The sequence below is a fragment of the Rhinolophus hipposideros genome (genome assembly GCF_964194185.1).
Source record: "Rhinolophus hipposideros genome assembly, chromosome: X".
NCBI lineage: Eukaryota > Metazoa > Chordata > Mammalia > Chiroptera > Rhinolophidae > Rhinolophus > Rhinolophus hipposideros.
The window spans coordinates 37,259,084-37,271,868 of NC_138046.1; the positions used below are offsets into that span (position 1 = coordinate 37,259,084).

The window sequence follows — 12,785 nt, forward strand, 5'->3', positions numbered from 1 at the left end:
AATATCCAAAATATACAAGGAACTCATGAAGCTCAACAACAAGAAAACAAACTACCCAATTGAAAAATGGGCAGAGGACCTGAAGAGACATTTCTCCAAAGAGGACATACAAATGGCAAATAGACATATGAAAAAATGTGCAACATCACTAATCATCAGAGAAATGCAAATAAAAACCACAATGAGATATCACCTCACCCCAGTTAGAATGGCTATCATCAACAAGTTAAATAGTAAGAAGTGTTGGAGAGGCTGTGGAGAAAAAGGAACCCTCATACACTGTTGGTGGGAATGCAGACTGGTACACTCGTTACAGAAGGCAGTGTGGAGGTTCCTCAAAAAATTACGAATAGAATTACCAAATGACCCAGCAATCCCTCGCCTGCGTATCTACCCCCAAAATTTGAAAACATTTATCCATAAAGACACGTGTGCTCCAATGTTCTTTGCAGCTTTGTTTACTTTGGCCAAGACATGGAAACAACCAAAATGTCCTTCAGAAGATGAATGGGTAAAGAAGTTGTGCTATATATATACAATGGAATACCATTCGGCGGTAAGAAAAGATGATATAGGAACGTTTGTGACAACATGGATGGATCTTGAGAGTATAATGCTAAGGGAAAGAAGTCAGACAGAAAAAGCAGAGAAACCTATGATTTCACTGATATGTGGTATATAAACCAAAAACAACAAAGGAACAAGACAAACAAATGAGAAACAAAAACTCACAGACACAGACAATATTTTAGTGGTTACCGGATGGTAAGGCGGGTGGTGGGAGGGATATGAGGGTAAGGGGGATCAAATATATGGTGATGGAAGGAGAAGTGATTCTGGGTGGTAAACACACAATGAGATTTATAGATGATGTAATACAGAATTGTACACCTGAAATCTATGTAATGTCACTAACAATTGTCACCCCAATAAATTAAAAAAAAAAGAAAGCAGAGCTTTGATTTTCACTGACCTGCAGATGTGTCCTCAAAAAGGTTTTCCTTTTGGTATATTCAAAGTTGTTTCTCATCAGAAGATACAAAAGTGCAGATGCTTCATTCCTGGTTGAGCTAATCTTTGAGGTGCAGCACTTTAAAACTTCATAGCAAAATGCAGCACACATATTTACCCTTCCTTTGAAAAAGGCTGAAGGAAACTAAAGAACAGGAAAAACATAAATAAGTATCAAAAACCCAATCATAAAAATCAATCAACTATCAAGTGCCTACTACATTCTCACCTAAACTATGCTAGGTGCTTTGGGGATTCATAATGAACATAAGACTATGGCTGTGCTCTACAGAATCTGAACTAGTTAAAAATGTAAAGGCAAGCATGTGTCAATGGCAGAACAATTCAAGTCAGTATACAAATCACTACAAAAATGTGAGGTATTGACTATAAATGCTATAGATCTGAGAAGAACTGATGATGGTCTGGAAAAGATGATAAGTAGGTTCTCCATAATATATATTAAGTTAATGAATGACTGAAATGATAAATGATAAGACAGGTCTCAATTTGGGCCTTAAAAATGGGAAGGATAGTCTGCATTAATTACTGTTCTGCTTTATATTTAAACAGTTCCTTATATTATTAACTTCCAAATTCTCATTAAAAATTATAATGGGAATCTATTCAGCAAGTAAAGTTGATCTTTTAACAAAATGGGGTATAGATGAAGTGTACAGACACAAACATACACACCTGCATCCTCATAAAATAGTATTAAGATATATTTGATATGGGGGAAATAGTCAATATTATCTTGATAACTTTGTATGGTAACAGATAATTACTAGACTTACTGTGGTGACCATACCTAAGGAATATAAATGTCAAACACCATGTTGCACACCTGAAACTAATATAATATGGAGTGTCAACTGTAATTTTTTTTAAAGATACTTTTGGCATAGAAAAACAATACAAAGTGACTATCTAATCCTCAAAACAGCTAAGTAGCTGTTACTTTCAAAATGTATTCAGCTTTATTACAATGTCCCATGCATACATGTCTAGGCAAGCAAGTAGTAAGCTGCTTCAGGGTACACAATGGATTTTGTTTTTGTTTTTGTTTTCCAGGGAGTGTGAAGCTAGAGGGCCAGCCTTTTCGAAATAATTTCTTGGGAATCTTGAATTTAAACACATGTTATAGGAATCTATCTTCTTTTTATCATCTTAACACCCGTGCAATGCTATGCAGATAATGAATGTTTACTAAATGTGTTCTGATTGGCAATCAGGAAATTTCATCAACAGTTTCTCCGGATTAAACCAAATCTTGCTGGGCAAGATATTCTAGTATGAAAATAAAGGTATGTGGGAGGGCAGAGTTGTAATGTAGTTAATCCACTATAATAAGTCTTCTACCTACATCACTTCTCTGTGTGGGCAATGGCCAAAATCATCAATGACCTCCTAACTGTCAATTCCAATGGACTTTCTTTCCCCCTTATGTTATTTGACTACTCTGTATCTCATAACATTGACACTCTTTTCTCCTTTGGTGTCCATGATATCCTTCTTTTTTGTCTTTCTTCCTACTTCTGTGACTGTTCCCTCTCATCTCTACAGATTCCTCTTCCAACCCTATCCACGTTGTTTTCCTCCAACATACTGCTCTTGACCTTTTTGTTGTTATTGTTCTTCCTCTGCATACTCTGCAGGGAAAATGAAACCACTTTCATGGGTTCAACTACCACTCATGTGCTGATGATTTCCCTAATTCACTATGCTCCAGCTAGACTGGGCCTTTTAGTCCCCAGAATTTCAAGCTCTCTCCCACTCCAGGTCTTTCCACATGCATGTGCTTCTTTTCCCCAGAGTGTTTTTCCTTGAGCTTTTCAAATGGCTGGCCACTTTTCATATTTCAGGTCTCATTTTAAAATTGACAAACCTATCTAAAATAAGGAATCTCCCACAAATCATTCTCTATCTTAGCACCTTGGTTCTTTCCTAGAACTTGTCATAATTACTATTTCATTTACTTGTTTATTTTCTCTCTCCCCCCTACTAGACTGAAAGCTTCATGAGGGCAGAAACTATGCTTCTTTTGTGTTTCTACCATTGATCTCTAGGACAGTAATGGACAGAGAGAAGGTGTTCAATAAATATAGTATGTATGAATGGATAGATGATGACTCCACATCTAGCTCTCTAAACCTGATCTCAAATCTAGCTCTGTAACCCCGATCTCTCTCCAGAGCAAAGATCTCTATATTGAACTGCTAATCCCACAGCTCTAACTGGATGTCCTTTAGGCACCTTAAATTCAACAAATCCACAAAACAGAACTCATTAATATCTTTTTTCTACATTTCTCATCAGCCACCATACCCCACAATCCAATCAGTGAATTGATGAACAAAACATCTTGGTTTATTAAACTTTTTATTACGTTTAAAAGTTATCAAAAGAAGACCAGAAAGAAATATTTGCTGTCTGTTTCAGTCATATTTATTCCTAAAAGTCTAGCCTGAGGTGTTTGATTAGATGAAGTAAGTGCCCTGAAAATTTATAGCCCACAGATACAATTATCATTGAAAGGGTTCATTTACTTGACTCTCTATTGAGCGTCTACCATTTGCAAGATACTACACAAGACTCTGGAATTATAAAACTTGGTCTCTTCTTTCAAAGTACTTATACATGAGTACACTAACAGATTACATATCTTCAAAATGATAGTACTTTAAAAAAAAGCAAAACAGAAGAAAAACTGGCAAAGTTGGTGATTTGAAAATGGGACTCTTCAAAGGAGCTAACTGAAAAAGGAAGGAACGACAAGGTGAAATAAAAAGCACGTTCTGATTTTAGGGGATTCTTGGTCAGATCCTCTTTATGTATTTGGATGTTCCATATGTATATTTACAAAGGTTGTACTAACATAATGGCATCAATATCTGAGGTTTGTAGATACCATCACAATGATCCTCCTTCCCATCTTTCCTTCTTGCCATGAAGTGAGCCCACTAGCAGTCATGCAGCTTTTTTCCTTACCTTACTAATGAAAGCTCTCAGTGAGGCAAATACATGTTTCAGAGACACTTCAGATTGTCCATTCTTAAGAAAAGCAAGATGAATATCAAATACTTTTTTCATTAACGGGTTGTGGCCATCGTTATTTAAAAGTTGGCTCTACAAAACGTGGAAAAAAAACATTTTATAGAAATAGTTTATGCCACCCATCCCCTAGAATGAGAGAAGTGAATTTACCAATCAATGCCTGTTTGTCAAACCTACAGTTTGAAAGTTTCATTAAAATAAAAAGTTTAATTTTAAAACATCTGTACCATCTTTCAACTTGGAAATTCAAAATGCTACATAAATTACATCTATACATCATTATATCATTTTAAACACATGAAAAAAATTATTTTTCCAATGTAACACACCAATATAGAAGTAGTATGGAAAGAGTATTTTCTTCTAATCTAACCATATTACTTCTCTACTAAGAAATTAGTAAATTTAAAATGAATACAAGGTAACCAGACTTTGTATTTACCTCAGGGAGACTAAATAATGTAAGAATTAAGGAAAATCCAATCCTATATTAAAAGGCTATTATCTAATTTACTTTTTAAAATATGTTTAGTTAGTGTATGTTTAGCCACTGGTGACAAATTAAACCCACTATGAGTAGACATAATAACAGTTATCACAATTGAACAGATCATATAAATTATTTAAATGCTTCTTGTAAAGATAGACATAAAAGATTTCCAGTCAAGATGGCAGAGTAGGTAAATGCTGTGCTCACCTCTTCTCACAACCACATCAAAATTACAACTAAACTACAGAAAACCCATCATTGAGAATTACCTTAAGTCTGGCTGAACAGAAGTCCTATAACTAATGACATACAGAAGAAGCAACGTCAAGACTGGTAGGAGGGGCAGAGACGTGGAATGGGCTGGTCCCGCACCCACGTGTGACCATTAAAAATTGGGAGGGTTATCTCAGCTGTGGAGGTTCCCCCCAGAGGAGCGAGGGGTCCCAGCCCCACACCAGGGTCCCCAGCCCAGGTTTCCAGTGCTGGGAAGAGAAGTCTCCACAGCTTCTGGTCATGAAAACCAGCAAAGATTGTGGCTGAGTGAGACGAGGGGACTGCAGTCCCAGGTGTTCATCTTAAAGTGACCACACACAGGCATATTCACTGATGGACACACTTGCTCTGACTCCAGTGCTGGGGCAGCAACTTGAAAGATGTCAGGGTCTTACAGGAACTCTCTGAATTGTCTGAGTTATTTGGCTTCAGAGTGAGGGCTGGAGGGGCAGCTTTCTCCCAGACAGAAATGTTGGCAGAATCCATTGTTTCTTTGTTGAGCCCTCCCCCTTCCCGGTGTGCAGACATAAGTGGCCACCATATCTGAGTCTCCATCAACCTGACTAACTTCAGGTTCATTCACGTTGCCATGGTAATTCCCCACCCCACCCAACTTGTGGGCTGACCAGTGTCGCTTCCCGTGGTTTTTCCTTAAAATGGCCTGTCTTGGCTCATGCTGCAGATTTTCCTAAAATCTCTCAAAGGTTCACAAAACCCAAACAAGCAGTATCTGGCCTTGGCATGCCCTGTACTTCTTGCTGAGCAGCTCCAAGACCAGCACTAGTAGCAGCCAGCCTTGGTTCGCAGCTTGGCCTCTTGAGGCACCTCCAAGCCCAGCACGGCCATCTGCTGATTCCTTTGTGGCTCATGCCAGGTGGCCTTGGGCAGGACACAGGCTGCGGCTAAACTTGGCTTGCTGTGGGGCCCCTCCCAGGAGTAAGGTGAAGCATCACCCAGCTGCCTCCAAGAACGACACACCCAAAGGGCAGATTGGGCAGGCACCAGAACCTGCTAAAGCATACAATGCCCAAGATGTGGAGGCAGCCTGGCTGTACATCAATGGATGACTGGATAAAAAAAGAGGTGGTACATATGTACAATGCAATATTACTCTTAAAAAAGAATGAAATCTTTCCACCTGCAATAACATGGATGGACCTAGAGGGTACTGTGCCGAGTGGAGTAAGTTGGACAGAGAAAGACAAATGTCATGCGATTTCACTTACATATGGTATCTAAAGAACAAAACTAATGAACAAACAAAACAGAAACAAACTCAGATACAGAAAACATTTTGATGGTTCCCAAATGTGAGCAAGGTTGGGGGATGGGTGAAAAAGAGGGAAGGGATTAAGGAGTACAAATTGGTTGTTACAAAGTAGTTGTGGGGATGTAGGGTATAGTGTAAGGAATATAGTCAATAATATTGTAATAAAACTATGTATGGTGTCAGACTAGCCTGAGGTTTTTGATTAGATGAGGTAAGTGGCCTGAAAATTTACAGCCCACAGATACAATTAGCATTGAAAGGGTTCATTTATTTTACTCTGTATTGAGTGTCTACCATTTGCAAGATATTACACAAGACCCTGGAATTATAAAACTTGGTCTCTTCTTTCAAAGTGCTTATGCATAAGTACACTAACAGGTTATATATCCTCGACATGATACCGTGTTTCCCCAAAAATAAGACCTAGCTGGACAATCAACTCTAATGCGTCTTATATTAATTTTTGCTCCAAAAGACACATTAAAGCTGGTTGTCCGGCTAGGTCTTATTTTCGGGGAAACATGGTAGTACTTTAAAAAGAAGCAAAACAGAAGAAAAACTGGCAAAGTTGGTAATTTGAAAATGGTACTCTTCATAGGAGCCAACTGAAAAGGGAAGGAATGACAAGGTGGAAATAAAAAGCATGTTCTGACTTTAGGGGATTCTTGGTATAACAACTATGTATAGTACTAGATTTATTGGCGTGATCAGTTTGTAAGTTATACAAATGTCTAATCACTATGTTGTACACCTGAAACTAACATAATATTGTATGTCAACTGTAACTGAAAATTTTTTTTAAATATTTTAAAAAAGAAAACATTATCGGTCAGGAAAAGCTGTTTAAATAAACTTTAGACTGCTATTTAAAAAGAGTCAGTTCTCCTTCCATCACCATATATTTGATTCCCCTTGCCCTCTTCTACCATCTCCCCTTCCCCCACTGGTAACCACTAAATTGTGGTCTGTGTCTATGAGTTTTTGTTTCTTTATCTGCTTGTCTTGTTCCTTTGTTGCCTTCAGTTTTATATCCCACATATGAGTGAAGTCATATGGTTCTTGACTTTTTGTCTGACTTATTTTGCTCGGCATAATAATCTCAAGATCCATCCATGTTGTCCCAAATGGCAGTACTTTTTTTTTTATTTATTTATTAGTTTCAGGTGTACAAGACAAGGTAATACTTAGACGTTCATCATTTATATCCCTCACACTGTGATCCCCCCTCCCCCCATCCACTATCCCTCCGACCTCACACTGAACCATCACACCAAATGGCAGTATTTCATCTTTTCTTATGGCAGAGTAGTATTCTATTGTGTATATATACCACATCTTCTTTATCTAATCATCTATTGAAGGACACTTTGGTTGTTTCCATGTCTTGGCCACCATAAATAAAGCTGCAATGAAGAACTGACTCTGAACCCAAACAGGCCCACACCAAGACACATTATAGTTAAAATGGCAAAGCTTAAAGACAAAGAGAGAATCTTGAAAGCAGCAAGAGAAAGGCAGAAGGTTACATACAAGGGAACTCCCATAAGACTATCAAATGACTTTTCTACAGAAACATTGAAGGCAAGGAGGGAGTGGCAGGAGATACTCAAAGTGATGGAACACAAAGGCCTACAACCTAGATTGCTTTATCCAGCAAGGCTATCATTTAAAGTTGATGGAGAGATAAAGAGCTTCCCAGAAAAGAACAAACTGAAAGAATTTATGACAACCAAGCCAGCATTGCAAGAAATACTAAAAGGACTTCTGTAAATAGAAGAAAGATGAAAACAATTTACTACAAATCTAAAAATGGCAATAACTATGTACCTATCAATAATCACTTTAAATGTAAATGGATTAAATGCTCCAATCAAGAGACATAGGGTGGCTGAGTGGATAAGGAAACAAGACCCTTGTATATGCTGTATACAAGAGACTCATTTCAGATCAAAAGACACACACAGGCTGAAAGTGAAGGGTTGGAGTAACATATTTCATGCAAATGGAAGCAAAAAAAAAAGCTGGAGTTGCAATACTTATATCTGACAAAATAGACTTTAAAATGAAAAAAATATTAAAAGACAAAGATGGGCACTATATAATAATAAAGGGATCAATCCGACAAGCGGACATAACCCTAGTAAACATCTATGCACCTAACATAGGAGCACCTAAATATATAAAACAGGTACTGATGGACATAAAGACAGAGATCAACAGCAACACTATCATAGTAGGGGACTTCAACACACCTCTGACAACAAGGGACAGGTCCTCCAGACAGAAAATCAATATGGAAACAACAGCCTTAAATGATACTTTGGAGCAGTTGGACTTAATTGATATTTTCAGAGCATTTCACCCCAATGCTGCAGAATACACGTTCTTCTCAAGTGCTCATGGAACATTTTCTAAAATAGATCATATGTTAGGACACAAGACAAGCCTCGATAAATTTAAGAAAATTGAAATCATACCAATTGTCTTCTCTGACCACAGTGCTATGAAATTAGAAATGAACTACAGGGGAAAAAAACCAGGAAGATACACCAATTCATGGAGGCTGAATAACATGTTGCTAAATAATGAATGGGTCAAGCAGCAGATCAAAGAAGAAATCAAAAGATATCTTGAGACAAATGAGAATGAGAACACGACGACCCAAAATCTATGGGATGCTGCGAAAGCAGTCCTAAGAGGGAAGTTCATAGCACTGCAGGCCTACCTAAAGAAACAAGAAACATCACTAATTGACAGTTTATCTTCACACTTAAGGGATCTGGAAAAAGAACAGCAAAATAAACCCAAAGGGAGCACAAGGAAGGAGATAATAAGGATCAGAGCAGAAATAAATGAAATAGAAACCAGAAAAACAATACAAAAGATCAATGAATCCAAGAGTTGGTTCTTAGAGAAGATAAACAAAATTGACAAACCTTTAGCCAGACTCATTAAAAAAAGGAGAGAGAGGACCCAAATTAATAAAATCAGAAATGAAAGAGGAGAAGTGACAACAGACACCACAGAAATACAAAAAATTGTAAGAAATTACTATGAGCAACTATATGCCAACAAATTTGACAACCTTGAAGAAATGGACAATTTTCTAGAGGCGCACAACCTTCCAAAGCTAACTCAAGAAGAAACAGAAAGCCTGAACAGTCTGATTACCACCAGGGAAATTGAATCAGTAATCAATAATCTCCCAACAAACAAAAGCCCTGGACCAGATGGCTTTACAGGTGAATTTTTCAAAACGTTCAAAAAAGAATTATCACCTATTCTCCTCAAGCTCTTCCAAAAAATCCAGAAGGAAGGAAGACTCCCAAACACTTTTTACGAAGCCACTATCACCCTGATCCCAAAAGCAGACAAAGACACCACAAAGAAAGAAAACTACAGGCCGATATCTCTAATGAACATAGATGCAAAAATTCTCAACAAATTATTAGCAAACAGAATTCAGCAATACATTAAAAAGATCATACACCATTATCAAGTGGGATTCATCCCTGGTATGCAGGGGTGGTTCAACATCCGCAAATCAATTAATGTGATACACCACATTAACAAAATGAAAAATAAAAATCACATGATCATATCAATAGATGCAGAAAAAGCATTTGATAAAATACAGCAACCTTTTATGATAAAAACCCTTAAGAAAGTGGGAATAGAGGGATCATATCTTAACATAATAAAGGCCATATATGACAAACCCACAGCTAACATCATACTCAATGGGGAAAAGCTAAAACCATTCCCCCTAAGATCAGGAACAAGACAAGGTTGCCCACTTTCTCCACTTCTATTCAACATAGTGCTGGAAGTTCTAGCCACAGCAATCAGACAAGAGAAAGAAATAAAAGGCATCCAAATTGGTAAGGAGGAAGTAAAATTATCATTATATGCAGATGATATGATACTATATATAGAGAACCCTAAAGACTCCACCAAGAAACTATTAGAACTGATAGATGAATTTAGTAAAGTAGCAGGATATAAAATTAATATTCGGAAATCAGTTGCATTTGTATATACCAATGATAAAATAGCAGAAGGAGAAATTAAAAAAACAATTCCATTTACAATTGCTCCAAAGACTATAAAATATCTGGGAATAAATCTAACCAAAGATGTAAAGGATCTGTACTCAGAAAATTATACAACACTGAAGAAAGAAATGAAAGAAGACATAAATAGATGGAAACACATTCCATGTTCATGGATAGGAAGAATTAATATAATTAAAATGTCCATACTGCCTAAGGCAATATACATATTCAACGCAATTCCTATCAAACTACCAACGACGTTTTTCACAGAAATAGAACATATAATCCTAAAATTTATATGGGACCATAAAAGACCCCGGATAGCCTCAGCAATCTTGAGAAATAAGAACAAAGTGGGAGGTATAACGATACCTGATTTCAAACTATACTACAAGGCTACAGTAATCAAAACAACATGGTACTGGCATAAAAATAGATACATAGATCAATGGAACAGAATAGAGAGTCCAGACATAAATCCATGCCTATATGCCCATCTAATCTACGACAATGGAAGCAAGAATGTACGATGGGGTAAAGATAGTCTGTTCAATAAGTGGTGTTGGGAAACCTGGACGGACACATGCAAGAAAATGAAGCTGGACCACCTCCTTACACCATATACAAAAACAAATTCAAAATGGCTTAAAGACTTAAATGTAAGATCTGAAACCATAAAATATCTAGAAGAAAATATAGGAAGAAACTTCATGGACATTACCCGGAGTAAGATTTTCACTGATATATCCCCTCGCGCGAGTGAAGTAAGAGAAAAAATAAACATGTGGGATTACATCAAACTAAAAAGTTTTTTCACAGCAAAGGAAACCATCAATAAAACAAAAAGGGATCCTACTGTATGGGAAAAGATATTTGCCAATGATATATCTGATAAGGGATTAATATCACAAATCTATAAAAAACTTACTCAACTCAACTCCAAAAAAACAAACAACCCAATTAAAAAATGGGCAGAGGACTTGGGGAGACATTTCTCTAAGAAGGACATACAGAAGGCAAGAAGACATATGAAGAAATGCTCAACCTCACTAACCATCAGAGAAATGCAAATAAAAACCACAATGAGATACCACCTCACTCCAGTCAAAATGGCTATTATCAATAAATCAACAAACAACAAATGCTGGCGCGGATGTGGAGAAAAGGGAACGCTAGTGCACTGTTGGTGGGACTGCAGATTAGTGCAGCCACTATGGAAAACAGTATGGAGGTATCTCAGGAATCTGAAAATGGAACTACCCTATGATCCAGTAATTCCACTCCTAGGCATCTACCCGGAGAAATCCAAAACTCCAATTCAAAAATCTGTATGCACTCCTATGTTTATTGCAGCACTTTACACAATAGCCAAGATATGGAAACAACCAAAATGCCCATCGGTAGATGACTGGATTAAGAAGCTGTGGTACATTTATACAATGGAGTATTACGCAGCCATAAAGAAGAAAGAAATCTTATCATTTGCAGCAACATGGATGGATCTAGAGAACATTATGTTAAGTGAAATAAGTCAGAAAGAGAAAGACAAGTACCATATGATCTCACTTATATATGGAATCTAAAGAAAAGACTATGTGAATGAACTAATCAGAGTCAGTTTTGGGGACGCAGAGAAAAAACCGAGAGTGGTTAGATGGGTGTGTGGGAGGGGGTTGGGGATAAGGGGAAAGGTGAAGGGATTTGGAAGCAGCTGGTAACCACAAGATGGCCTCAGGGTTTTTCTTTTGAAAATTAATTTGGGGAAGGTATTCTATAATGTTGTAAAGATTTTGTTGGGTATCCGATGGACATGCGTCCTATTTGGGAGACCACCTCAGGGATACTGTGGATACCTGATCATGGCATTGTACATCAGAAGCTAAACATTAATGAATGCCAACTATAATTTTATATATATAATGTGATGGTTCAGTGTGAGGTCGGAGGGATAGTGGATGGGGGGAGGGGGGTTCACAGTATGAGGGATATAAATGATGAACGTCTAAGTATTACCTTGTTTTGTACACCTGAAACTAATAAATTAATTAATAAAAAAAAAAAAAAAAAAAAAAAAAAAGAACTGACTCTGGGTGGTGAACACACAATGTAACATATAGATGATGTAATACAGAACTGTACACTTGAAACTTATGTAGTTTTGTTGACCATTGTCATCCCAATAAATTTTAATTTAAAAAATAATAAAAAAATAAAAAGAGAGAGAAACATAACAGAAATAACAAATTGTAGAGAAATATCTATTGGTTTGTCAACATTTGTTTTTAAAGCACTGGTTAACTTTTTCTATCCCTCAAGACACTAGCAAGTTACCACCACTTAACCAAAACCAACAACAAAAAATACCCCAAAATAATATGCAAAGTTGTAACAGATCTAATAGTAACATCAACAACCAGAATCCCTGAATGGTTTCATATTTTTATGGCTCTTTCCTTAGTCTACTTCCAAGCGTGGTGTAGTGGTTAGAAGCATGGACTCTTGTGATAACTGGCCTAGATCTGAATCCTGATTCTGCACTGACCAGCTATGTGACATTAACCTCCCTGTTTCCTCATGTTAAAATGGGAATAATAGGACTAAAACTGAGTTCATATTTGTATTTTTAAGT

General features: G+C 37.1%; 1 protein-coding gene across 2 annotated transcripts in view; it reads right to left on the bottom strand.

The window, feature by feature from the left end:
* DOCK11 (dedicator of cytokinesis 11) overlaps positions 1 to 12,785 on the bottom strand; it is a 267,077-nt gene that overhangs the window by 70,937 nt on the left and 183,355 nt on the right. For both annotated transcript variants that reach the window (XM_081043897.1, XM_081043896.1), the window contains 2 exons: positions 4,003 to 4,140; positions 974 to 1,156 (listed from right to left, as the gene is read on the bottom strand). In XM_081043897.1, the coding sequence (XP_080900023.1) occupies positions 974 to 1,156; positions 4,003 to 4,140 (321 nt within the window). The remainder of the gene's footprint in view (positions 1 to 973; positions 1,157 to 4,002; positions 4,141 to 12,785) is intronic.